At 45.1% G+C, this 27780-nt stretch overlaps 1 protein-coding gene across 1 annotated transcript; it reads right to left on the reverse strand.

Annotated features, from left to right (window-relative positions):
* Nucleotides 1-38: 38 nt before the first annotated feature.
* Nucleotides 39-27632, reverse strand: ABTB1 (ankyrin repeat and BTB domain containing 1). Its single transcript, XM_027729332.2, has 12 exons — nucleotides 27499-27632; nucleotides 25796-25858; nucleotides 24659-24714; nucleotides 23443-23587; nucleotides 21402-21561; nucleotides 20480-20525; nucleotides 19379-19495; nucleotides 14487-14602; nucleotides 9024-9122; nucleotides 8270-8437; nucleotides 5166-5366; nucleotides 39-3407 (listed from the first exon to the last, which is right to left on the reverse strand). Exons 1-12 carry the CDS (start codon nucleotides 27552-27554, stop codon nucleotides 3201-3203), a joined length of 1434 nt encoding a protein of 477 aa, XP_027585133.1. The 5' UTR covers nucleotides 27555-27632; the 3' UTR covers nucleotides 39-3200.
* Between the last annotated feature and the right edge of the window lie 148 nt (nucleotides 27633-27780).

Here is a 27780-nt window from a genome sequence, read left to right on the forward strand (position 1 = left end):
TTGTCAGTTGGTAACAAAGAGGCCACAGCCACAACAGATATAGTGAAATAGACTATTTTATTGCTGCACACATGCTTACACATTTCTCCTTAAATATAATGTTGCTCTGATAAATTTTACAATCTTTTTATTTCAGCAAGTGGCTAGAAGTAAATAAAAAGGACAGAGGCAACAAAACACAAAAAGGACGCTGGCAACAGAAGAAAAATCAGAAGGTTTTTATTTTGTGATAAAATCATTTGCAGCAAGAATAAAGTGAATTCAAACCTAAGTTTGTCCTGGCTCATCTTAATTAGAGAGCTTGCCTGCATGCTGACCATCTGCTTATGTATGCTTTTGGATAGCCCTATTTTGCCAAAAGGGATGGGGGGGTTAAAGGATCCCGAGTAATTGGACAATCTGACAGACCTCACAGATGTGACCACTAAGTGCACGCAGACAGATGAGGCATTTGCTTGGAAGCCCACGTGGACTTGCACTACTGGGGAGGCAGATCAAAAGGCCACACTGACCTTTCCTCCCACATGTACAACTGCAGCCTCACTTGCTCCACGCTTAAGGATGCAGGAATGGAATTATTCAAGAGCAGCCATATGGAAAACGCTTCCCAGCACTGCTGCCACTCCTCTGCCTCCCTCCTGCTTTGCCCATTGCCAGTGTCCATTTGCTTTAGCAGCTGAGGCATCTGCAGAGAAAAGCATTAGCACATTCTTTGGTAATCCTGCTTCTGCATCTCGCTCAGTACAAGCAGAAGGCAAAGGCCACGTTCTGTTCTCCAGTGGCTCCGTGCAAGCCTTGTGCAGGGATGTCAGAGCCACTGCTGTGGAAAGCCGACTACTAAGATGTCAGATGTGGAATTTATGCTGGAGGAGTAGAAGGGATGTGATAAACTAAACATCCTGCTTATGTTCAGTGTCATCTTCAGCCATGTAGGGAGGAGAAACGCAGGGGAACTGAACCAGCTGGGTTAAGCTGTTTCTGTATCAGGCTTTCATAAGCCTGACAGCATGAAAACAAGCAGTTCTGCTTTCACCCTTCTTTTCCAAAATATATGAGACTTCAAAGTAAAGTTTTCCTAATAGCCCTTCCCCTCCTCAAGTTCATGGAGATGCTTTTATCAGTACAAGTTGGGCTGGGCTCTTTGGGGGTCCTGTCAAAGCCACACTGATCTTAGAGATGGACGTGTAGGTACATTCCACAGATCACACAGCAAATGTACAGCTCTCTCCATGTCACTCCTGCTGCTTCCTGCTTCCACACAGCAACATACTCCTGCAGGGACACATCTCCTCCTTCACACTAATATGGCAGCAGAAAACAAACCACAACAGCTCCTTGCACTTCCTCACAAGCATTTTGAAACAGAATTGAAGCACGCCCTGCTTGAACTTGAGACTTGATCTGCAAGAGACAGCAGTTAAACCCAGATGACAAAGTGCACAAGCATCTGGGGTTCAGTTATGTCAATGAACCTCATCCCTGCTCTCCCCGTCCCAGCTCTGTCCCCACTCTGTTAAGTGCAACTCATGATTTTGCCGAAGTCACATGATTTTGCCAAAGTCCAGCTTCCCCCAAGTACAGTGGCCAAAGCCCAGCGTTCCCTCCTCACTGCAACTGAACCCACTCTGCCTAGAGCAGATGGTGCCCAGAGCCTGCCCATAGCCTTGCCAACAGCTTCAGTGCAGGTCAGGTACAGGCATCTGCTTTCCTTTTCCGTGTGAGACACCATCACCATTACAGAAAGCAACATCCTGAAGCTGCAAGGGATCCACGTCCAGTTCCCACATCACACAATAAAAGCGCACCTGACACAGATTATTTCAAAATCTTGCCTCACAAAGTGACCAAAATGACAATATGCAGTGGTAATGGCAGCCCAGTGCCCGTGCAAGATCCCCTACATGCTTCACTCAGTGCCTCCTCTCCCTCCCAACGCACAGCACGGCAAAGCACACCCAGCCTGCGCCTTGGAGACCCTCCTGACCCACCATTCCAGAGACGGACAGCTCCGAGGGCAGCCTATTTGGCAAGACAAGCTTTATGCAGGGGTACTTCCTGCTGATTAGTGCTAAGGAGAAAGAACATCATTACCCTCATTAGGAATCCAGGGAGACAACACAAGATAACACGACCTACTGCAGAACACAGATTCAAAAACATTCGTTAGTACAAACAGTGAATTTCCTGGAGAACAATGAAGCTACAAAGCTCAAGGTTGAGTAAAGCTAGAAGGCTGATGAGTAGGACAGCAGCCCTGTGAGGCCCCAAAAGACCCCTTTTCTTTTCAAAAAAGATTTCCAGTGCCCTTTCTTCCCTGACTCACCAGCAAGTCAGCTTTGCTCTACCACAATGGACAAAAAGAAAGGGAAAAGTGCTGTTTCTGAGAAGAAGGTGTTTCCTTCCTCTGTTAGGAAGAAAAGGGCTGCTCTCCCTTCTTTTGTGCATTGAAAGCTACTGCTTTCTAAGAATGGAAGGGCTCTGGTCTCTACTGTATTCCCAAAGATGCCTGTTCAGAAAGTAAAGGGTTTTTTTCTGAGCATTTCAAAGCAATGAAATGCTAGGGAAGACTTGGAAATTATTTTGTTTTGTTTTGTTAGGGTTTTTTCCATCTAAGAACTAAAATAGCAGGTGAAGACAGTGCCTTCTACATAGCCAAGTACCCCTGTGTCCCTGGTGGGGAAGCACTACCCACCTCTGCCAGTCTTAAAATGCTGACAGTGACAGTGCTGACCTCCCTTCTCATATACTTATTTGGATAGTTTAATCCAGTTTTCTTCCTCTGCTGGTGGTAATTCAACAAATATTCTGGCATGAGCCAGTTTCAGAAGTGTGTTGTCGGGCAACAGAGCAGGATGGGTCCCAACCCCAGGCAGTAGAAGTCCCCAAAACAGCTCCATCACCACCCCCAACAGCTCACAGTCTCCTGTCTGCACTGTGTTGTAAAAAGGAGCAGCTACGATTTGGGATGAGCTCTGGGAGCTACTTCTGAAAGGAGAAACAAAAACCAAAATAAAACCAAACACAAACCAGAAACGCAAATGTCCAGACATAAATAAATTAAAAAGAAATCATGCCTGAAAGTGGATGGGAAGGAGGACAAAGAATGAGAAGAGGAACATTCAGACTGGGATGTTCTTGCACTCCGAGCCAACCCAGTGAGGGCTACGCAGGCTGCATATGACAAGCAGGGCTTGCACTCATCAACACTCAAGCCCTATACTGGCCAGGAGGTTTTCCAGAGCTTCAAGTTTCTGGTTGGCTTCCTCAATGGCACTGTAAGTCTGCACATTGCTGGTGATGTGGAAGCGGATGTCATCGACCAGAGGAATGGAGTCAGTCTCCTGCCGCTCCTCCACAGCCTCCGCGTTCTCCTTCACAGCAGCCGCAAACTCCTCCAACTCCACCAGCTGGACAGGATGGACAAAAGAACCATTAGGAAGACAAGACGACAGGTAAAGAGATATAAAGGGTTGGGATAATGGTCTCAGCCACTGTTAAAGGATCCCAGAGAAAAAAAAGGAATGCTAAGGGTACATGGAGACCCAAATCTTCCTACATCTCCTCCAGACACCACTTGGAGATGCATCCTGCCATCCATTCTAAGGATACTCCAACAATACTCCAACAATAAACAGTCACAACTTTAAGCAATCTGCACCTCCAACAGCACACTGTAACACTCTCTAACTAAGCAGCCCTAGCCTTGGTATTGGGGCACATGAATATACACAATATTCCTCGAGAAAGGTCCTCAGTGGGAACCAGGAGATGTTGCCAGACACTTTGGGGAAAAGTCTCGTAGCAGACAAGCCAGTGGGTGCTTGTGCCCAGTTCAGAACTAGGAGCCATAGATGACTATCCTCCCACAATGACTCAGCCCCACCACCACCAGCAAGGCAGCTGCTCTGCTCTGTGCCCACCCTGACAGAATTGGGTCACCCATGAATGATTCTCCATCAGGTTCCCCAGGAACATGTGGTGAGCTGAAGGGTGAGAGGCAGCTTCCGTCTGTCTGCGCTACTGAACTGTGCCCACTGAACTCAGCAGGTTGCTGAGCTCTGCTCTGCTCCCACACTGCCAAAATCTCTCCCTGCTGCCATCAGTGCATCTCCACAAGATGCTGGCAAGGGCTGATGTCTGAACAGCTGGGGTGACTCTGCCTGTGCCAACACCCTTAGGAAGGCACATTGCCAGTTCTGGGTCCAAAGGCTCCCACTCAAGCTAGAGATGGGGAATGCAAGGGGAACACACAAGTAAAGCCCTACCCCAGCCACTACTTGGGACGTTCAGCAGCTTTTTCAGAAGCCAGAACCTCAGTGCAAGCTATGCACTGAACAAAGTAACAGCCCCAGAATCATTTCCTTCACTGTTTTCACATGCCAAAAATAATTTCACACCTTTTAAGCTGTAGGTGAAAATGTTACATTCCCATGCAAACTGTACGAGCCATTTATAAAGATCTGCCTCAGGTTAAAAACACTCCATAGATTCTAGTTTATCCATCCATATGGCAACTTTCTCCACGAGTCCTGAAACTTCGAGCTATAATCACTAAGGATAACACTTAAATGGAGCCCCATAAAGAAAACTTCAGTGTTAAATTCATTACTTCTTGCTGTTCAATAGCCAATTTCCCCTGCGCAAACCCCTAATATTTGGTTTGTCATCCTGGAGATTACAGATCGCATTGATTTCTCCTTTCTAGAGCATTATGCCAGGAAGAACTACCTCCAGCAAAACTGAAAAACATTTCCTGAACAGACCTTCCCTGCACACGCCATTGGGTTCTCCAGGTTGAAGCTTGTGTATTCAGTCAACACTCTGGGCACAATGACTGATAGTTCAGTGAAAATCACCTGCCCCTGGTACTTGCAGAGCTTTTTGGGCAGGTTTTTCACCCCACAGTCCACAGAGATGTGCTAGACAGCCACCAGCATGTGGCTTACTGTGGTGACATCAGGTACTGCCACACTCCTCCTCTGTTCTAACTCACCATGTGCTTTGTTGCTTAACTGCTGCACATTTTCAGGAAACACATTAATCCAGAGCAGGCAACCATTTAGAACAGACCAAAGTACAACTATAAAATCTGTTGTCTCTATGGTTCACTGTGCAGTTAGATTTATGAGCACATGTGGTCAGTGCCACGGGGAGTGTTTTGGTACCTTCTCAATGATCTTTGCCATGTACTCCGTGCACTGGTCCTCCAGCCGGGTCAGCTGGAACAGCTTTGCGATCCTCCAGATGCTGATGATGTTGTCCTCATCGAGGATCTGGGCCAGGGTCCTGCCACATAGGCGCTTGAGCCCAGGCAGCAGGTACATGTCTGCCACACACAGCACGTCATAGGCGTTTTCTGGGGACAGCTGGTAATGAAAAAAGGAGAATTACTGTCCGGTTCTAAGCACATGACTTGTCTCTGGCAAACTAAAGTGTTGTTTGGTCCATTACTGAACAAGTGCTAACTACGGAGAGACAGGAGCTCAATCTTTCAGGCTGGGTCTCCCACTCCTACCACAGAGGGGTTCAAAATGCAGCAGGAAGTTTCTCATGCTGCACATAACCCCTCTAGCTAAGCACAGGGCAGTGCTGAAACACTGCAGCGCACCTGAAAGCTGGCTCCTAAGAAATGTTCAGTGTGGCAGTGGAAGGAGGTAGCTTTTACCAGACGTACTTCAAAGAGACAAACAGAACAGACTGGCAGGACAGAGAACCTTATCCCCACATTTTTGCTCCCGTTTTATACTGCTGGACTCACATCTTGTGAAAAACACGCAAAATTCTTTTAAGTTCCTTGCTCAGACTGGCTCTGCTAACTCAGCCAGCACAACCTCCCTGGCACAGGGGTACACCCAAGGACAAAAAATTGTACCCCAAATAAACTGTAAGTCAGGTCCAGCCAGGTAAGGAACATATTTCGCACATCAAATACTACTGAAGCTTTAACAGGAATTCAAAGTGAATTAAATTCATGCATTAGATGCTCAAATTTGAACTATTGTGAATGGCCTCTAACATTTTCAGGTTCTTGAGCTAGAGAACCACCCTTCCATTTCCCTCTTGGATACTTGCAAGTGATCTGAGGATAAAAATGCTGTAGATAATGTCAGAGAAACCACCTCCAGCTTCACTCAGTCTCTTCCCCCTGGCCGGGTAAATCCTATTTTAGTCAGCCATCTGCGTCACTAACCTGGAACTAGAGCCTCTCTGTTCCTGCTTCTGTGAATTGCAAAGAGCACAGCTCCCCACATCCATTTTGACAGCAGATCTGCAGGATGCAGCATGCCCTGGCCGTGGAGGAGGTGAGGTCCCTTGCACATAGAGACCACACTGGTCTGGATTGAGCAATGGTAACTGGCTGCAGCGTGGGCCACTGCCGTGATAACCAGCCAGCAGCAAACACACTGCTGTCCACATCTACACATGTGGTTGCTCAGTTGCTCACTCTGACAACCACAAACAGCAGATTATTTCTTCCCCCACAGCTGTTTGCACCCGTGTTTGGAGAGAGCTCACAGCAAGTGCCTCAGCTGTGTAACACCCTGCAGCAGCTGTGCAGAAGAATGCAAGATGTACAAGAGTCACACCACGAGGCCTGTATGCACAGTGGGGTAACAAAGCTCTTGGGGTTATTAATCAAGTGCTGCTTTGTCCCTTCATAAGCTCCAGGAACCTCAGGAGTTGGAGGCATTTGAGTCAGCAGTATTGATGGCTGTAGCCTCCAACTGCTTGATCAAGGACAAACCTGGCAAACGTTCCTGCAAAAGCTGCCCTTGAGCCCCCACAAGTATTCTGATCAGCAATTTCTCTTTGTGCCTGGAGCCCTTTATGTCCTCTGCACACACTCTTCCCCACAACTGCAAACACTGTCACTACTACATGGCAGAGAGACACCATAAATCATTTGGAAAAAGAAACATGCAATTGAGAATGCTGATACTTGGTTTGAGAATTGCAGGGCAGGGAGAACACTCCATATGTAAGTGTGGAACTTGAGCTATATTCCTGTTTTCCTGACCATTTTTCCTGGCAGTTTCTCACGAGGGGTGAACTGTCTGCAGAGGTTCATAGCTTGGCTGCTCAGTTTGAAACCCAAGTTTCATTCTGCACAGAAACCACATGAGCAAGATCCTTTCAACTCCTACTCATTGTTGGTCTGTCCTCCTGCTTCCAGCCCAGACAGGACAGCTGAGGCACCCCCCGGAAAGGAATAGCTGTTTGGAAACATCCTTCCTGTGAGTCATCACGAGGAGGGCAAGCAGACTGGAGAGGTGCAAGGGAACAGGGTCACGCTGCAGTGCAGTCACAAGTCCACAACCCCAAGCAGCTTCTTTCCCCCTCTGCCTGCCCCTTCAGCACGTGGCTGAGGGAAGAGTGCAGACAAGTGAAGGATCTGCTCTCTGGCATATAAATGGCAATCCTGCCCTTGCTGCCTGCCAAACATCTCTCCCTACCACTGCCTGGAGGTGAACAGCTCAGCAGAAACAAGGTCACAGCTGTGTGCACTCCCTGCATGTGGCACCTACCCCAGAGCACAAACACTGCTTGGGAGAAGTGACACTGGCAGGTGCAGCAGCGTCTCTGATCGTTGCCCTAATGCCAGAATGTGTTCTCAGATCTTGTAGCAAGATCTTGCTGACAGCATTTGCCACAAAACCAAAGCAGGAAACTAATTAAATGCTGCTATTTGCTGCACCTTCCATTAGGCTGAAAACTAGGTGGGTTAGGGCCATTTTGTTACTGCCTTCAATACTGAGCACAGCAAGGCGTTGGTCTCCCAGAGGAACCTCTGCCTACCCCAGCAATAAATAACTCTGGAAATAATGACTTGCTACAAATGGAAAAGTAGGCTATGATGCCAAGAGTAAATAAGCAAAATCTCTCAGCCCTTCCACATCTCCAAATGTGTTCAATCTGCCATCTACTGGCAGCTGCTCCCCTTATCCTGCCACAGAGCCAAAGCGGAAAAGCTGCAACGCCCTGCATTTATCATGTCAATGAACAACGTGCAACCTAATTTCCAGATTTTTATTATGTGATAAAAGAATAGGGATTTGCTCATAAGCATCATGCATATGAACTAAAACCCTGCTTGGCTAACAGTATGGCCCAGTATGTTGGTTCCTGAGACAAAAGCGAGGTAGCAGAGTAGGTCAGTGGAATTTAAGAATACACACACACACCCTGCTCCAGATGTTGTAGAAAAACACTGCTGAAAACATCTCAGCACTAACCAGCACAGAAGGAAAGGACCAATGGCTGGTCTCACCTCTGTATCATCACTGTAGATGTAGTAGAGGACCCGGATGAAGATGTCTTCTGAGATGTTGTGGAGCGTCACCACAGGGATGCTGGGCTGTGTCTGCAGCTCCTCACTCTCACTGAAATGGTCTTCAAGGAGGGCTTTGAAATAATCACTGCGACCACAGAAAAATGCCTGGAGAGGGGAAAAAACCCAAAACTCACTGCACCAAACCAAAGGGCACTCCCAACTGGTTACTGGAGCAGCTGGAAGATATTTCAGAAGTTCAGACCCTGTAACTCTGATTTTCCCTTTATTTTGAAGCTACATCTCCAACATTTTTCCATACCTTATTCTATACATGCCTACTCTCAGAACCAAAACCACAATTCGCAAACTTAAGAGATTTGAAAATAGCATGACATTAGGGCAAGATCTTGAGTTGGAGGTTGGATCTCAAAATCTATTCTTACTGCTGTTCACCTGCAGATCAAAATTCCAGTCTCCAGACACTGAACTCACAAGCTGCAGATTTTTCAGCTGTGAACGCTGTAGCCAAATCTATACAATTTATCTACTCATCTCTGCAAGAAACGCAGGGTTTGCTGCTTGGTTAAATGCTTTAAATGTAGTTTTCCAGCTGCAATAATGCTTTTGGTTTTGCAACTGATGAGGCAATGCTGCTCCTGCAGAGTGTATCCAGCATAAAAGGAGGGGGGGCACAGGTAGACCAGAGTCTCGGCAAAAGGGGAGGAGAAGGAAGTAGAGCAGAAGCACATACCTTATGGCACAAGAAGTTGTAATCTTCCACCCGGAAACACACATCAGGACAGCTGTTAAAGTTGTCGGTGCTGTCAAACGGCAACTCCCCAAAACCAACCTAAGAAGAAAAACCAGAAATCCCTGCCTAAAACATTCATGCTTTAAACACGCTCCTGGTCCCAAGTTTGGACTCAAGGAGGAAACCACCATCCACCTATTCCTTCAGCACAGTGCAGAGCACCAGAGATGCTCTGAACATATATTTCAATGTGAGGAACTGGAGAACTTGCACTCCTGATAGAGGTATTCCTGGTACAAGTTACAGCTGCCTCCGTTATCCATGGAAACGTCATGATCCTCTGGAAAGTGTTTCTGCGCCATTTAACAAGGCAGATAACCAAGTGGAGGCATGTAATGGTTTAGGACTAGCCTTTTTACTGTGTATATGTAGTAAAATATAGATTACATCGATGTATACACCAGTTTGAAATGGTTTGGCTACAATTACTGCCTCTCTTGAATAATCCAACACTGCTAAAGCATATTTCAGATTTCTGCTTTGATTTGCAGCCAAAAACAGTGTTGTTGCAGTATTAATACTCTAGTGAATTATTTTAACACCAACACACCTCCACCCAGTCCCACATGCCAACCATGACAGCAGACAAACACAAAAAAGAATCTGTTGGCCTTATGTTACTTTAAAGTGACACTTCCAAATATTTTCACTTTTACCTTATCCTATATATAGGGTAATTAAATTGTAACAAAAAAAAAAGTTTATATTCACAGTCATGTAACCAAGACAATCTCTGGAAACAAAAGTTTCCCCTGGTTCTTCCTTTCCAAGCACACGCCCCTGAGCTATCTGGGCCGAGGAGTTTATTCCTGCTCTGTCTCATCCAGGAAAACTACACCCAAGTTTGCACCTGGGAAAACCCCAGGCTGACCATAATGATCAGTCTCACAATCACAGACTACCTAAGCACCATTTCCAACATGCCTGCCTCCATCCTGACTGAAAGCAACTGACCTTCAGTTTTACTGAAGAGCCAGGTGACTCCTCCCTCCCGAGCAGCCTGCAACAAAGACACAGCCTGCAACAACAGACTGGGTTGTGCTCTCGGCCAAGCTCAGCTCAAGTGCAGTGAGGTTTCTCACAAAATAGGTTCTCAGATGTGGCAAGGCACCAAGCTGGCAAAAACTCACACCACCAGTGAACATGGCAATCTGGACCCATTTACCAAACCCTTTGTCCACAACAACACTTGGCAGCTTCTGATTCCTAATCAAAGGAAAAGCCCAGGGACATTCAAATCGTGCACATGGCTGTCACAGTAATGCTGGCTCTCCGTAGCACCTCTCTCCTTCAAGTCCTGCTCCACTGGGAAACTCCTGTTCCAGAAGAGATGCAGCAATTCAAGGAATGCTGTCCACATGACCTATCACCTGCTTTTCATACAGGTCTAACACAAAGGGCACCTCCAGCACTGAAGATGAGATCAGATTGTCCCATCTGTAGATTCTCCATGCTGCTATTTTATTGTTATCTGTGTCTCATGTTTCAAGGCTTTGGTCCTTGGTTCCAACCATGGTCTGTGGACCTGCAGCCTCACTCTGTGCAGTGCATTAAAAACACCAGCATTATGATCCAACTGCCTGCTCTGTTTGCCTTGCTGCTATCCCCACCCTGTGTGACAGCTTCCACGTCCTCTCCTAGAAATTCTGACATGACATCGAAGGCTACAAATTCAGAGGCACATCACAGGTAAAGCAAACCCATAAACAGGCTTTGATAAGATGCTGCTCTGTGGCACAGGAATTGAGACAAACTCCTCATCTCCTACGTGCATCCTTTCTTTGCTCTCCTTTCACTGTTCAAAAGTAAATATCTAAAAGGAATCTATCCCTCTGGAATGGACATTGGAGTTTTATTTGTCTCAGAGTTTGTCTCCCTGATTACAAACTCCTCTGGGTTAAATTTTCTGCCTCTAGCCTAGCCTGGTCCCCACTCTGGTGCTCAGGTTTACAGAGTCATGTCCAATTCTACTATAAAAGTAGGTTCGTGTCTTTGTCTCTCGCATTCTGCATGAAGTGGCTTTGCAGAATTTTCCCTTCTACTCCCCTTTCAAGCCTCTACTACTTCTACTCTCCTCCCTTGTCGTGCTTGAGGAATTCAATCTCCCTTTCAGGATCTCCCTGCAGAAAATTGGCTTATTCCTCCCACTACCTCTATTCATACAACCTTCTTCACATGCCTCTGTGTCCAGGCAAAGCACAGCTGCCAAAGTCAAGTATGCTGCCCAGGAAGCACAACACAGTCTAACCTATGAAGTGCAAACACATTCCACATAACTCAATCACCATACAGAAAAATTCTCAACACTCTACAGCGTAAGACAGCTGGAATATTCACAGCATCTTGCAGTCATCACATGTGGAGGATCAAGTCTTCACCGCTACAGATTTCCTATTAGAGCTTAAATAGAAATGTTGCTGAAGGCAAAAACATACAAAACAAATCAGTGGCAGCAATTTGTACCTTGGCCAGATTATCTCAGCAAGAAAATTGTAAATAAATTACAACACAAAATACAGGGGTTAGTGATCCAAGAGAAGATTAGCAGCTCATAACCAGATGCAAGTGGATCGGATACAAAAAAAACTAAACTGGAAGCATGTTGTAAATAGGTCAGTTAATCTGCCTCTGCCAAATGGGCAAAGCAAAGCACAGGAGTAAATGCCATGGGCAACCCCAGTACACAGGTGCAGAGTCAGACATAATGGAACCCATCTACTTGTTTCAATCTGTTCTTCCTACACATTGCAAGACTTAGTTTTACCCCAAAAGTGAAAAATGGTCACTTTTTGGCAGCCACACCAACTGACAATATAAATAAAGAACAGTATTTATTTCGTGGCAAGCTCTGATCCTTTTAGGTCTGATTTCATCTTGGTTTGGAACGTAAGATCTCAGTTAAAAGGTAATTGAAAAACAATCACAAGAAAACCATGTGCCTACAGTCTAATATACTGGAAGCCCTAGAGTTTCTAACTCAGAGATCACCTGGCAGACATGAGATGAAGAGTCAGGCAGGCAGACAGTGGGAAGCCACATGGTTTTTGACAGCTGCCTGGCTTTTGATGATATTTGACTTAAATCTGTCACTACTAAATTTTATTGCAACAAACTGAGGAAGCAGCTGTTGTGGTCAGAAAAATCCTGGCCATTCCTACTTTAAAACAAAACAAAGACCACAAGCACACTTGCAAAAACAAAACAGAGACAACAAACACACTTGCAGAAGCAAAGACTGAAAAACACAAAAAAGGCTTCCAAGCATAAACAGGAGAGAGAAACAAGTCACCAGAATTATAAACGTGCTTAAGATTTCAAAGAATAGATAGTTCTCACCCTAGAAAATAATAATGAACTGTAATTGGATATCAAATTTTCATTATTGTTTTACACTACTGAACTATGAAACTGGGATGCACAGTTTCCTGCATCATTCAAGTATCAAAGACATTACATGCAAATTATTTGTTTATATTGAAACAGAAACCTGTACAAATCCCTATTTCATATAATATGGCATTACATGACATATAGCAGCTACAAATGTTTCTTGCCAAATTCTGGAAATTCTGGCTTTTATCCAGAAGCCAAATACCTATTTTGTTCTGCATAGGCTGGAAAAAAATAATGGATGTTTCTCTTGAGAACATGAATGTTTGTACGTGACTATTTAGTTATCCCTGACATTTTAAGTTACATAGTTTGTATACTATTCCTTGTATAGCAACAAACCCTGGAAGAATGAGGATGTGCAATGCCTCTGTCCCAGAAAAAACATGCCTAATTCACAGAATTTAACAATTTGGAAACATTAGGATGAGATATAAATGGCATTAGGATGAAGAGCTACAAAAAAAGTACCATAAAAAAAGAGAGAAAAATTAGAATTTTATAGAATTTATCAGGGTTAAACAAAGCATCTACCTTTGTGCATAGCACACAGATTCTCTAGTGAGCAGATGTGTGCCCATGCCCTCTTTACTTCTACAGCCATAACAACTCTAATGCTTGCTTTCATTCTGATCCATGAACACAGCAAGCAAACCACAGCTCACAATTCACACTGCTGTCAGATGATTACATTATTGCAAGTTTCCTATTTTCCTTCCAGCTCCTATTCTACATGAAAGAATTAAAAAGGAAAATGTTTCTAACCCTCTAGAACAGCCATTAAGATCTGGAAAGAAGCAATCAAACAGGATGCATTCTTTTTATTTGTGAAGTGACTTAAAAATTTATGTAAATCTCACTGTTTGGGGTCCTTTATGCTTTTTTTTAATTCCTGGGGAGGTAGTCTGAGGCTTACTTATAGTATCACCTCCCTTTAAAACCTGCAAGCATACAGAAAAGCATATTGGAAGCCACAAACAAATGCACGGTTATTTGGAGTAGGCAGGCTATGTAGGAAAGATTTCTGTACTGGTAATTGTAAACCTGATGGAGAAAAACTCCCTCTATAAAGAAATATGTCTGAAAAAAGCCAGTACAAAACATATTGGCCTATTAAGGTAAGAAACCTTATCCACGTACTGACACACACATGTGCTGTCTTGCACCAGGCAGGTCTATTTAGCAGGGGACAGAAAGAAGAAAGGCAATAAGCTGTGCTATATCATTCAGTCAAACAAACTCTGGCACAGCAGCCACCTAAAATGAGTCCATATTATCAAATATAGTGGTTGGTATGAGAATGAGGGGAAAAAAGGGCATATATAAGAGCAAAATGAATCTGATGATGTTACAGAAAACACCAGACGCAGGGAGAATAAAGACCATTAATACTTATCCTCATTCTTCCACAGTTGGGAGAGAAGATCCATATATATGATCCTAATTAATAAAACTGATGGTATTTTAACACAGTCATCATCAACCTGTGGGGCTATTTCTAAGGGTCAAGATATAGTTTGGAAAAGCAGATCTATTGCCAGTCAAGTTAAATTCTCTTCAGAGGGACTCACATTTCTGCTGGAAATACTTTGAGAGTTTGAAAGCACCTCTCCACTGCATGGTGTCAGTCCCCAGCAAGCCACCTTCCACCTGCATGTTCCTTTGGGTACCAATGCCTGCTGCTAAAACACTTCTAATTCTCGAGAAAGATGGCACAGAGAAGAGCTGAGGGTCAACTCTTGTCCCATTGCAGTCACTGGGGAAATCCCACCAACCACATGAAAAGGGTTTTATTTACAAGATCCCTGCCGGGGGGGAAATCCAAGGGGAAGGACCAGCACTGACAGCCCCATTAAACAATTTTACAGCATTTCCCAGCAAAAAAAGCCTTTCAGCACTTGGAGCACAAGAAAACAGGCAAGCACTAAACTCTAAATGGCAAAACACAACCGACCACGTGCGCCCAGATATCCCAGCCCCACGGAGAGCAGAAGGAGTAGAAGTGCTCCCTACCCGCAGTTCGGCTGGCAGGGCGCAGTCTGCCAGGAGAGCCAGATCTTCCTGCAGCCGGCAGTTACCTGTGGGCTCAATCGTCAGCACTTTCACACAGGTCCCTGGCTTGGAAGAGACTGGAAGAAGCAAAAAAAAAAAGAGAGTAGAGATGCCTAAATTCCTCTATAAACATTCTCTCCCATTTAGATAAGAGACACTCCAGGAAAATCAGTATTGCCATGCGGCTTTTACTGCAAAACACACACGATTCTTCTACGTAAACACACACTCAGCACCCCTCAGTGCAGCTGGTGAGCAGGGCTAGAAGGGAATGCATGTATTGTTGTCTCTCCTCAAATCTCCACTTAATTCCTTATGCTGGAATATCAACTGTGGGAAACACAAAGTTGTCACAGGCATATTTCAAGCCCAACTTGCTCTTTGTAATCCATGTCATCAAGTACAGTTGAGGACCATGGATCATGATACCCTCATCCCTGTAGGAGCCACTCATACACTGCCTTCCCCAGCCGACCACCCCTACTGTTGACAGTGTCACCTAAGGTGAAGCCCATGCCAGGGAGTTCTTAGTCAAAATTATTCTGCTTCCATGCCTCTCTGCTCTGTCACGTGCTCTGATGGGTCCCATTTCAGCTGTCCCATCTTAACTTCACTGCAGGGAACAAAGGGATTTCTTCCTGTTTAGCCAATAAGTTCTGCATGCACAAGTCTGTCCTCTACTCTCTATCTGTGGATCCCCAAAGCAGAAAGACTCCCAGAGCACCCGGACTGCTGCATGTGCCTGTGTTCTCTGCAAACGTTAAATAAGCATCACTACCACCAAGGAGCTCAAATAAATCATTCAGAGACAGCAACTTCATTTGCCTTTTTCAGACTTAGTGTGTCTTACTGTCTTGCCCTATCAGCCTACTCAATAAAACAGCCCAATAAAGGGAAAGTAAAACACATGATCATACTTAAGCGGCCCTGCTATGACCAAAGTTCCCGTGGAGCTCACAGAAGCCAACCTTAACTTCAAACAAGCAGCAGCTCAAAGTACACCCTGCTGTTGTGTTGCAATACCACCACCAGCACAGCCTTTCCTCTTTCTGGCCACCCCTGTCCCACAGCTCCCCACCTCAGGTTTGTATCCAGGTCAGCATGGTTTGGGGTGAGGACTAGAACACGTACATAGAGAAGCTTGTGAAAAAACCCAGAGTACCACCGGAAAATGCAAAGTTGTGGTGAGGAAGCCTTGAGATGCTGTTGGGAGCCAGAGAGATGCAGAGTTAACTATGAGGCATTCAGAAAAATTTCTGACAGGTATGATTCATGGCATTAAAACCCCTCACAGGTGAATCACGCCACCTTGAGACCTCATTTCTCCTGACATTTTGCGCAGCATTACATGAGCTCCATCGGATGACTCCATTGGGTCGTGAGTGAAACAAGACCACAATGTGCCACAAAAGAAGTTCTCCACCCCCTCCTCCACATCACTGCTTCACCCTTCAGATATGCCACCACTGTACTTCAAAATAGGCTGCATATCCCAGAGAGATTACTGGAAAGAGAAGGATAATCTACCAGGACAAAATAGTCAGGTACCAGGATTGCTACACACAAAGCTCACGAGCAAGGAGAAAGGCTGCCCTGTTAGCACAAAACACTACCCTCAGATAGATGACTTCCAAGGTAAATAAGCCAAGAGGAGACCTGGCACCAACACAAACCAGACTGAGTGCATTTTCTCAAAGAGCCCTGTCCACTTACAGACCAGCGTGAGAGAAGCAAATTTCTCACTGTGAAATTAGAAATTCTTTTTGGCAGAGAGAATCATTTGTATTTCTGTAGTGCTTACTGTAACAGTCACCAGATCAGTCAGGCTCTCTAAGTGCTAATGGACCCAGCAAGTTTTAAGCAGTAGTCAAGGCAAAGAGTTCTCTTGGGATCCACAGAGCATCTGTGCCCTTTCACAGCGACACACAAAAGAACAGTGATCTGTCTGAGAAGCAAATCTATTCAGACACTGCATCTCTCAAATACAAGGGAACAACATTTGGTATCACACGCAAATCTTTCCTAACAGAGACAACAAAAATCAAAGTGGTGAAATAGGAATAAGCTGTTGGCTGCAAGCAAGCAGTAGGGGTCATGACCTTGTTGCAGGAAAGAGGAATGAAGGGGGTTCTAAAAAAAGCAGTATAAACAATGCGAGGAGCTTGAGGGAACAACCCAACTATGGCTGAAGTTGAGAATGGAGGATTTTGTCTTTCTTCCCAGTCTAGCCTGGCTGCACAGCACTGAACATCACCTACCACTTCATGAGCTGCCTTGGTTTTATTGCTCAATACTTCTCTGTAGTCTTCTGTTTAAATTGAGCCAATGCAGCCACAAAAGCCACACCAAACTCCCATCTCAAACCCTTCAAAATGATGCCACACTCAGATACATCCTCCTCCCAATGCCACAATTAGCTATAACCACAGATTCCATACAGTCAGTGTCTCTGCTACAAAGGCAAGCATGACAAACCTTGTTCTCACCCTCTTTGCCCTAAAACTTGCCGAAATAACTGCAAAACATTTAATTTCTAATACGTATGCTTCTAAAGGAAGGATTATGGCTTAATCTGGACAAATTGTTTGAGCTCTTCCAAACACTGCAATAGTTTTTTTCTCATTACAGTCACAATACACATGCAGAGGAAAATAGACAGGCATTCACACCCAAGTATATCTCAGGTGAAAGAGAAGGCACTGGGTCATCCTCTTCCTAAACTGTCTGTGCATACCAAGATACTAAGTGCTTTTGAAATACTGATTAACTCTAGATAATGAGATTGCAGAGACTGCAATTATCCAGTGGAGCTTCAGAGGCTTGAGTGTTGTTTTCACGTTTCAACTTCATAATACAGATGCAAGACATGGCCTTGCTCTGCAGACCTGAATCAGATGTCTATTCCACACGAAGCACTTTGAGCAGGCAGAGGTTTCTAATGTGCTCCAAGTAGTGCTTTGTCAAGCGCCAAACACGATGTGATCTAACATCTTTTCAATTTTCAACTTCTGTAAGTCTTACATCCATTAATTTCTGCAGAATCGAGTTTTTCTGGCTTCCATATGAGATCTGATATAAGAAACAAACTTTTAACAGACCTATCAGCAGTTCTGTCTATTCCTTTGAATTCAATCTACCATAATAAAAATCAAGCTTAGTATTTCCATCAGTGCTTTACACCACCCATTGAGTATGTCTTCTGTCAGGCCTAAGAAATGAAGAGCAATTGTTCCTATCCCAAAGAACACAGAAATTAAATCATTTGTCTGATGCCATCCAGGAAATTTGCATTACATTTCCAAGTGGAGCTTGTATCAGAAACTTCCAACTAACCTGAAACTTTACTTCATCATTTTCCTTTTTAAACCCCACCAAGAAGTCAGCTTTCCTGAAGTTCACAAATTTAAGCACCTTATTTTCCTCCCACAATACAATATGAGATTTTAACTAGATGAATTAAGGTGGAATGGTTGCCTTCAGTGTCTCAGCTAGATCCTGGGAAAAAAGATAAAAAGGAAAAAACAGATCTCCAGCATCTCACTGAATTACTCTGACATCAAAAGGTGCCACAAGATAATTTTGTTACCTGATTGTCTGAGTAGGTTTTTTTTATATTCATTCACCACTCCCCTTTTCTACCACTTATTTAATACAAACCAGTATCTTACACTTTTTGTAGCGAGAAACCAAGAAATCCATTTCTCATCTCTTCAGATCCATGTTTACATTTGTGTTTACATGGCAGAAGTAAGACTTACGATACAGCTTCTGTAAGGACTTGCACCCTGGTCTACATGGGAATAGCTGCACCTCAGTGATCTTGTACCCCCCCACCACCAAACAACTGCATGTGCCCAAGGGGAGACATACACATGGTAATATCTTCCATGTGATTTGTACATTCTCTCTATCAGTTGAGCCCTGCGACTTCAGGAGGCTGAATAATCATAACTGGTATTCAAAAGGGAAAGATGGAATAGTTAGACCCTTACCTCTTAGATCAGGGAAGAAGATGCTATTGACTTTAAAGCCACAGACTGGAGTCTCTTCTCAAACCAAAATTAACTTGACTGAAGTAAAGGATTTAACTCAGAGCATGGAATGATAATCAGATGTTTTCAGCCTAAAGGTTTTGTTACCTGATTATTTTTTTTTTACTTTATGACTAACACCACTTTGCCCTACTTGTGCTGTTTTGATTCCTCTTCACGTGTCCCTTAGCTTGAGCTAAAGAGATGATGACAAATTCCAAGTGTTGGGTTTCATGCAATAAGCTTATGTCATGATTAGATCACAAGCTATTTGGATAACAAAAAGTCCTTAAATAGAGGATTGTATCACTTGAGGTTTGGCACATCCATGTGTTATTAATACACACACAATTTCAGAAATACTTCTCTGCTTTTAAAAGAAGTGTTATATCTCCCTCTGCATCCGTTTTGGGCCACTTATCAAACATTTTACTTTGGTTAAGGGTCAGATAAACTCAGAAAATTACTTTTAACTGTACATATTTTATCTCCCTAGGGATTTAAACAAGCTCTCTGCTAAAAGGCACTTCCCAATATACCCCATCATGCTCCACTGAATGTCTGGCAACCACAGTAAAGTCCTGCTACCACTATAATGAAAACACTCAATACAAATGATAAACATGCATGTGTCAGAAACCACTGTAGCTGCTCTACAGAGAGGCCATGACTGAAAACTATCATGCAAACATGGGAATTCCACAACAGAATCATTTTCTGGAAGCCTCAGGGACACCATGAAACATCCACCATCACACCTGCCTGTTTCTCCCTGAAAGGGCACACAGGCACAGCAGAGACAACAGCAAGTAAAATGCTTACCAAATTCATAGACTTTTTTACATTTGGTCTCCAAATCATCGATGAGGTCCTGCAGCCGGCACTGCTTGGCTAACCTCTTGCAATCATTGACATATTCTACATCGATATCAAGACGACCTGTCAAGAAGGAATGCAGTCTTTTAACCCACGGAACTAGGTGTAAAAATGGCAAAAAATTATGGTCTGAAGACTTGATGGCACAGAAATTCAGTAGTTACACTGACGTACTTTTCAGCATGCAGCTGAGACTCACTCCCAGATGCTAAGACTTGGTACCCCACTACCCACTTATCAATCACAGTTTGGCATTTAATTCACACTCCCACTTTCCAGGGTCTATCCTAATAGCTTCATTCGAGAGTCCAAAGACCAAATGGGCTATACAAAACATGTCTAATTCCCTCAGAAAAGGAAAAAAATAGCAGCACAAGAGCAGCAGGCATGACTGCCACCATTGGCTGCCTGGCTTTGGGTAAGAGAAGACTTTAGGCTCACAAGTTGTCATCCCAGAATCTTTTACAATCACCGAAAACATGACAAGGAACATTTCTGAACACACTGGACCGGGGAAGGAGAACCTTGCAGGAAGCGTTACTTTCTGGCACCCCCTCCTGGCCTGAGATAGTTCAGCACTTAGCATACCTACAATACAACATTGGGCATTTTCAGAGAAGGTTTGGGATCAACTTCTGTTCAAAAAAAAAACTAGAGTGTAGTCAAAGTATTCAGCACATACTGCTCAGGTCTGCCAGACTGAAAATGTTTTATGTGGGAACCTGGCTTTGCCTTCCTTAAGTTAAAAATACATTCTCCAAATCCATCCAACCAATCAACCTAAGCTGATTTTGTTTTTAATTGACTGTATAGTTACTGGCAGGAAAACAACTGGCAAAAGGTACAAACAATTTGGAAGAGCAGGCGATTGCTCACATTCTCCCCTTCTGCCAGCAGGGAGGATGTGTTGGTGACTGGTGCAGCCTAACACAGCTAAGTGTAAACTAGTGCTAAGTGCAGCCTGGGCCACTTGAACAGTGCTATGGCAGGGGCACAGACAGCTGCCCTCCTGCCATGAACACATACACTAGAGGGTAAGTCATTTACCTGTGTATAGATACTGCAGAAGAGCACCAAAGGCTGCTGGATTAATCTAAAAAAAAAAAAACAAAAACCATGAGAAAGTTACTGTTAGAATTCCCATAAACTTAATAACAAGCTCGAAACGTGATCCTGAATAGTCAAAAAAAACCCACTTAAATAACAGCTCACACACTGCACCCAATTTCCTTGCTCCTCATGCTGCCACTCCACCTGGCTTACACAGCTCTTTACTGTATCAACTGATACTAATCCCCCAAGTGCCTCGGGGGACGGGACTCGACTAATGCAGGTGCTCCAAAGACATGGTTGTAATACAGACTCTGTAAAATCCAGCTTTACACTGGTCATAAACATTTCCACCCTTTCTTAATATGAGAGGAAAGACTTGTTCTTGCACAAAGAGGAAGGAGAGCAATGTCCAGAGAAACTGGAATTACGTTTGTTAGAAGAGGTTTTGCACAGCCAGAGTCAAGAGAAATGTGCTGGAGTATTGGTGATTAATGGATGGAATGTACTTATGGTCTATTTAGTTATTACTGCAAAGACAACAAAAGGGACTCAATTAGTACCAATTATGGAGGTGATGTCTTCACCACAGACCACCTGTCCACCAGGAATTAGAAAGACCTAACTCATCCCACAGAGGGGTCGTGATGCAGCTGGCAGATGGTAACAGCTACCTGGTATTGCAATTAAGAAATGTGACAGAGGGAACAAAGGGGAAGTATGCAAGTCTGCAGCCTTTTGTTATCTACATAAGATGCTATTTTACTGCATAAAGCCCTTCTCTTCAACTTGGGTCATTCTGAGCTCCAGAAGCTACTCACTGTGGAAGTTAACCCTCAAACTGTCTTTCCTACTCACTTTTCTCATGTAGTTGGAACAGCAAAAGAAAGGAAAGAACTGGAAAAACAATCCTGCTCACCAGTGGATGCTTCAACACTATCATATTTTTCCCCTTCCATTTGGTCTCAAACATCTCTGCAAAGTAGGCACTGCGAGCGCTGAGGATGCAGCGATGGGCACAGAAGGATTTGCCATGAACAATGAAAACAATGTCGCTTTGGTAACCCTGCTCCAGCAACCTGTGAGGGACACAGAGAAAATGAGACAGGAGAGAATGGAGCAAAGCTGGTGGGGGACATGGTACAATTAGGTCTAAATACCTCTGGGCATTGCAGTCTCTCCCTGACCAGTGAGAAGGTCAGCACTGGGGCTGGTACTTTGTACACTAGACTGGGATCTCTCCCTTCCTTTGATAACTCGAAGAAGTTTGTTAGTGCAAGAAGGCTGGAGAAAGAAACCTTCCTGCCTTAGGGGACCACCTGAATGCAGGGAACAGATTTTAAAGTGGAACTAGTTGCCCCCAAACATATCTCTAAAAGTTAATTCTGCTTTTAAATTGCCAGATGACAAAAAAGCTCTGCAGAAGGACACACTTTCAAAAATAATTACCCCACTACAAAGTAAGGTGCAACTTTCCTGCTCTCTGGGCACTATCAGTGTGCATACTCTAACCATGCAACAAATAGCAGAGGACTTGATGTCAGCCACCCCCAGAAGAAGGAAGGATGTAACAGGTATAAAAAGCAGGCAATTACCACATCAGAGGTGAAGCATTCTTTATGACTGCATGCCCATACCCTCCTCCTTTAAAAGGAAAAAACAAGACTGCTTCTTCTAGAGTTTACAGTAACCATCACCAGTGTTTCCTAATGCCAATCACCCCTTGCATATATATCCTCACAAACATCCCCAAAAGGTCAAAACAGGTGGACATCAGGCATAATACTTCTAGAGAGCAGTGCTGGTGCACAGAAAGGTGTGGAGGTCACACAACGAGATGATGTCAGAGCAGAGTCTTGATTGCTGATCTCAGTCTCCTGCCACTAGAGCATCCTTCCTACTAGCGTCTTGCCCAAAACCAAAAAGAAGCCTTAGGGGGTTATTTTTTGTCCCCCCTACTGTTGCCCTTTGCCTCAATTTTAACACAAGGTCTGCTTGGAATGAGAAGCAGAAATCAGCACATTGTAGCTCAACTCTGCATCATCTGAGCCACAGAGTCACCAGTGCAGCAATAAATCATCCTGCAATATTTTACTTCCCTGAAAGCCAGAATTGGATTCTACTCAGATAAATGAGTTTCCTTCCTTCCCTCTTTCCCCACAGCTTCAGAAACTGGGACTCTGTAGTAATGGAAAGATTGTCAGAGCTTTCTAGGATTTACTAACTCTCCAGTTTTGAAGATACAAATGTTGAAACCTTGTGGGTTTTTTTACATCAGTCCAATGGGAAATAAAAAGGAAAAAAAAAAAAAGTCTGTGCAGTAACATCAGAAGTACCAGGGTAGAGAAAGAGCAAGAAGAAAAGACTGACACTATTCCTCTACTCCTGAGCAAGTTAGGCTGCTACTCATGGTCTAGGCTAAGACTACAGTGTATGACAGGCAACTTTCAGAAGTATCTTAAAATTAACAGATTTTAATGAACAAAAAGAAAGAACCGAACGCTGTCACTATGAGTGAGTTTCAGACTTCTTAAAGTACTCTATATTTCACAAATGAGAAACCTAATATCAGTGTTGAAAACCTCCGCTTGCAGGTTATAGCACCTTCAGGCCTGAAATTTAATTTCATTTGACATATTATCCTAAATTGCTGATGTGGTTTTAGTGATCTGATTTTGGTTTGACAGTCAAAGATGACAGCTTAGTGCTTCTGAATTACAAAGACCAGGTTTTTTTGGCTCTGGAGTCTGTGCCTCAGTCACTGGAGGCTATATTTTATATGCACACATACCTGGAAGTCATCCCTTTATGGCACAAAGGAACATCCCTTAGGAAGCTCTACATGCTCAGGAATGAGACAGAGTTGCCTTTCAGAGCTGCCCTTAGCAGAGAGCTCAAATATCCAGGTTAGCAGCTACGGAAGGATGATGGAATGCTCTGCACATGCCTCATCTGCTTACCTCTGCAGGAAGACATCATAGTAGTCTCTCCTCATGCACTTTGCTGTGATCTGTTTGTACTCCTTCAGCAGACGTCGGATGGTGTCACTCAGGGCTCCATACAAACAACGCTCCCCATCAAAAGTGTTGGCCTCACATTTCGCTCCTGCAAAACCACCACAGGTATGTGCCAGCAGGCACAGTTAAATCCTCCTCAAGTGTCCCCAGGTGGCCACTAAACGAGTATGACTTCTGTCTGGTGACATGTTTCACTGTGATCCCCTGTGCTGCCGAGCATATTTACAAAAACTAAGCTTCCCTCACATGTGTACAACCTAAAGCTCTTGTCCCACAGCCAAATCCCTTTCTGAAGATGTCATGACTCATTTGTCATAAAATGACCTGGGTACTAAGCCTCTCAGCATGGCTCCAGCAGTGTTCTGGGAAGACAAATCTTACTTTACAAAGAGTATGATCACTTACTGGACTGTTAACAGCTCCTCCTAAAAAGCATTTCTGCTTTGCATAAAGCAGAAGATGCCTCTATAGGTTAGACTCTGCTAGAACGTTGGAGGGCAAATGCATTTTGCTACTTTAGAATTACACAAGTGGTTGATTAAGATGCTTTGAATGCAGTAAAAAAGACAAATCTTTTGAGATCTGACTCTGCACTCTGATTCCTCTGCCAGAACACCACCACTACCCAAGGGAATTCGGGTGCTGGGAACCAAATGGGCAGGCACTTGGCCTGGATTATTTGTCTTGCTGTGTTCGAGATTAGCAAAATCCCTTGCATTTCACCTTTAAATCCTGCTTACAAAGCCAGGCTATCAGAACAGTACAAGAAAATTTTACACAGACAATTCTTCATATGAAGCACAATCCTTACATCAGCATACTCCCAACAGCAATGCACCCTAAAAAAACACCAGCTGTGATTGCAGAAAGTCGTGCTGCCTTGAGCCACCATAAGAAAGCTTCCCTTTCTGTGCATTTTCAGGATTTCAAGCAAATTGAGAAATTTCAATCAATTTCAAGAAGCAAATTCAAGCAGCAAATGTTGGTAAAAGGGACCGTGAAAGTGTGTCCAGGACTCCCATGGTAGCCTGAGATCGCTGATCAGATGGTTTGTGGTAACAGAAGAAGTTTCCACAAGGGACAGCTAGAAGGATATTCAATCCCAATGGATTGATATGGATAAAGATACTGCACCCATAATCAGGACACTTTTGCTCACCATTGGCCAGAAGATAGCGTACAAGCTCCTCGTGTCCACACAGGCAGGCGTAATACCTGAGAAAGAGAAAGAAAATCAGATACAGCAGGAAGCAAAATTCAGTGTCTAGGCAAACCAAGGTACACACACCACAGCACTGAGAGCATCCTTGAGAAGCTTAGAAGATGACTCCTCTTAGGAGTAAGGAGTTGCTACTGAACAGCACAGGAGTCTGACCCCAGCAACAGACTAAGCAGGATCTGTTCTCAGCACTCCTAGGCACTGCAAGGAGATCTCAAGGTCCCAATCTAGGTCCTGCATCTTCTGCTGCACCACCAGCTGCCAAATCCATCCTCGTTTTAATGGAGATCATGTCATGGGCACTCAGCAATTCTACTGAATTCTTAAAAACACTCCTTGCTCATTCTGCTGTCTGACTGCTGCACACTGTGATGAGCAGGGAACAGCACTCACTGGATGTACAGCAAATCCACTCCTCTAAGTCCTACTTAGGATGAGTTTTGTCTTCTCTTTTGTGGTCTGAGCCTTTCGTCATTCTCTTCCACAAGCACCTCAAGCAGTCCTACAAACTAGGAGTATTCTGTAATGTGCATTGCAGCAGGCAAATGTTAGTCTACATTTACTTTGGGAAGTTATTCTGTACTCCAAATATACTGCAGATATCTAAATGCACTTAAGAGTTGTGGGGAGGTAAAAAGCTCACACCCTGCTCCTCAGCAGCTGCACAGGGATTACTCACTACCTAATGCATGTTCAGAGCCTTGCCAGACACACTGTGACCCCTCAGTCACTTTGCATTTCATCAAGCCACGCCTTCACCTGAAAAGAGATACTAGAATGCCATAGACTTTGAGTCTAATCTAGCCAAGAACAGAGTGCTTAATCTAGGTAATTTGGTCACAAAGTGAACCACTCTTCTGAGCATCACTACAGCAAGCGTCAGTCAGATGGGGAGATAAAGACATATTTAGCACAGCACTGGTAGAGAAGAGAAGCAGAACTATGTAGCCAAAGCTCCCGAAAAGCAGAACCTGAGACATTTTGTAACAGTGCTCGTGGCTGCTGCTGCTGAGAGAGCAAAGGAGCTCTGAGGGCCCTACACCCCACCCAGCCAGCGCTCCAGGCTGCAGCACTCACAGGGGTGTGCTGTCCCATTTATCACGGACATTAATTTCCACATCTCGCTGTTCAAGAAGGTATCTGGAAGAAAAGGGAAAGCAAAGTTACAACTTCTTGCAGCTAGTCAGTCACATTCTCTTCTTTCAAAAATGTAACTTTGAGTTCACACAGGAACTTCCAAAGGTATGACAGGATCTTGCATTGGATTTGGGGAGCTGTCACCTACAGCTGAAGGGGCATCAGTCAAACCTTCAACCCAAAGAATGGTGTTCTGCAGCATGGTCTGGCAGCTCCCTTCAATCTTAAGTGGTGCACATGGGGAAAGAATGGAATCAAACCCACCCCTAACAGGTCAGTAATCACAAAAGAAGCGTGAGCACTTCAGCAGTACCTTCTCTTTCTCCAACTGTGTTCACAGCCTGGATGCTCACACATAAGTGGTCAATTCCACAAGGCCAAAGCTGGACTCCCATCCTGCTTTTCTGGACACAAGCAATAGCACCAGTGTCACTCCAGACTGCTCTGAATTCCTGCCACTTTCTTGTCCTGCACATTCAGGCTAGATCAAATGCTGCCAACACTCCCTCTCTGGCATATCTAGAAGCCAGGCTTTGCCTTGCAGACAAATCTCCTACACAGCCTGGCTCTTGTTAGAGCCTGTCCGCAACTACTGCAACAACCACCTCTGCTCACCACACGCAGAAGTCCCACTCAGCCTTCACAAAGATTCTCAAGTTTGGACTTTTTTATCACCCACCACATCAGTCCTCCCTTTCACTCTCTTCATCTTTCCCGTCTCAGACTCCAGGTTCCTCTGACCACATTCAAAATCCCAGTCAACTCAGCTCCATTCTACTCAGTCCCACGTGTCCCCCCTGCTTTGACAGCATTCTCAGACAAACCATTTCTCCATTATCACTTCTACACTGGTCATCTTAAACATCTGCAAGGCCACCCCCCAGGCCCTTTCTTCTACAGTAAACTGCAAGCAATTTACTGCTTGCACGATTACGGTCTAACATGATTACAAAAATCAAGTAGGGTAAAAAGGTGAAGGAAAGTCTTACACTCAAACCATGAGATGCAGGAGAAGAGTCTGTTGTAAACCCTGGGCCTTTGCATTGACCACAACCCTTCGCCCTGCAGACAACAAGCCCATGTCTCCTGATCCAAAATCACTGCAGCTGAGCTGTGCTGCTTTGACGTGAGCAAGAAGACTTGACCTGAAATTTGGCGTCCTGGTATTTCTCAGAGATTCTCCCACAGTCTACAGTACAAGGCGTCTAAACATTTCCACGACGATTCCTTCCCAGGGATCCACTTCCTACCAACCCAAAGACCATTTGAGCAGAGAAACAGCAGCTGAAGAGAGGAGCCTTGTGCAAGGACATTCGCCACTGGCAGCAGCATCCACACCCGCGGGTACGCAGTGACACTCGGACACCCGGCAGAAACCCCACACAAACCGAAGCACACCGGCAAAGACCCGGTGCACACCCAGCTCCCCGGGGTGCAAAGTGCACTGACGTCTAAAGAAACAAACGGCTCTTCCCGAGGCTGCGAAAGCCGCCGGGGAGGCCTGGTTGGGCTTCAGGTAAACGCGTCCCGGCGAGGCCCGCCCACCCCGGCAGGCCCGGCCCCGCAGCCCGGGTGACCAGCGGTCGGTACGGGGGGGACGCCGGGACCCGCTGCCCGCCCGGCCCCGGCCCGGCCCCGCTCACCGCACGCGGCTCACGTCGCCCTTCTTGCAGCTGGTGAACAGGTCGCTGGTGTCCATGGCCGGGACAGGCGGCGGGGCGGCGGCGCCGCATTGACGCGGAGGGCGGAGGAGCGGCCGCGGGGACCGGGCCGGGCCGGGCCGAGGAGCAGCGGCGGCGGCGGGGCGGGAGCGCCGGGCGATGTAAACACGGCGGCGCCGCCGCCCGCCGGGCCCAGCGCGGGCCCCGCAGCGCCCCCCCGCGGCTCGGAGGACCAACTGCAGCCCGGGCCGCCGCCGGACACGC

The sequence above is a fragment of the Pipra filicauda genome, unplaced genomic scaffold, assembly GCF_003945595.2.
Source record: "Pipra filicauda isolate LSUMZ 115617 unplaced genomic scaffold, ASM394559v2 scaffold165_size2600900_pilon, whole genome shotgun sequence".
Classification (NCBI taxonomy): Eukaryota; Metazoa; Chordata; class Aves; order Passeriformes; family Pipridae; genus Pipra; species Pipra filicauda.

Excerpts from the sequence above, each read along its gene's own strand:
- ABTB1 (XM_027729332.2), bottom strand. The coding sequence starts at position 27,554 with ATGGACACCAGCGACCTGTTCACCAGCTGCAAGAAGGGCGACGTGAGC. Across the intron at positions 20,526-21,401 it reads TAGTGTTGAAGCATCCACTG|ATTAATCCAGCAGCCTTTGG; the intron begins GTGAGCAGGATT and ends TTTTTTTTTTAG. Across the intron at positions 8,438-9,023 it reads ACAACTTCTTGTGCCATAAG|GCATTTTTCTGTGGTCGCAG; the intron begins GTATGTGCTTCT and ends TCCCCTCTCCAG.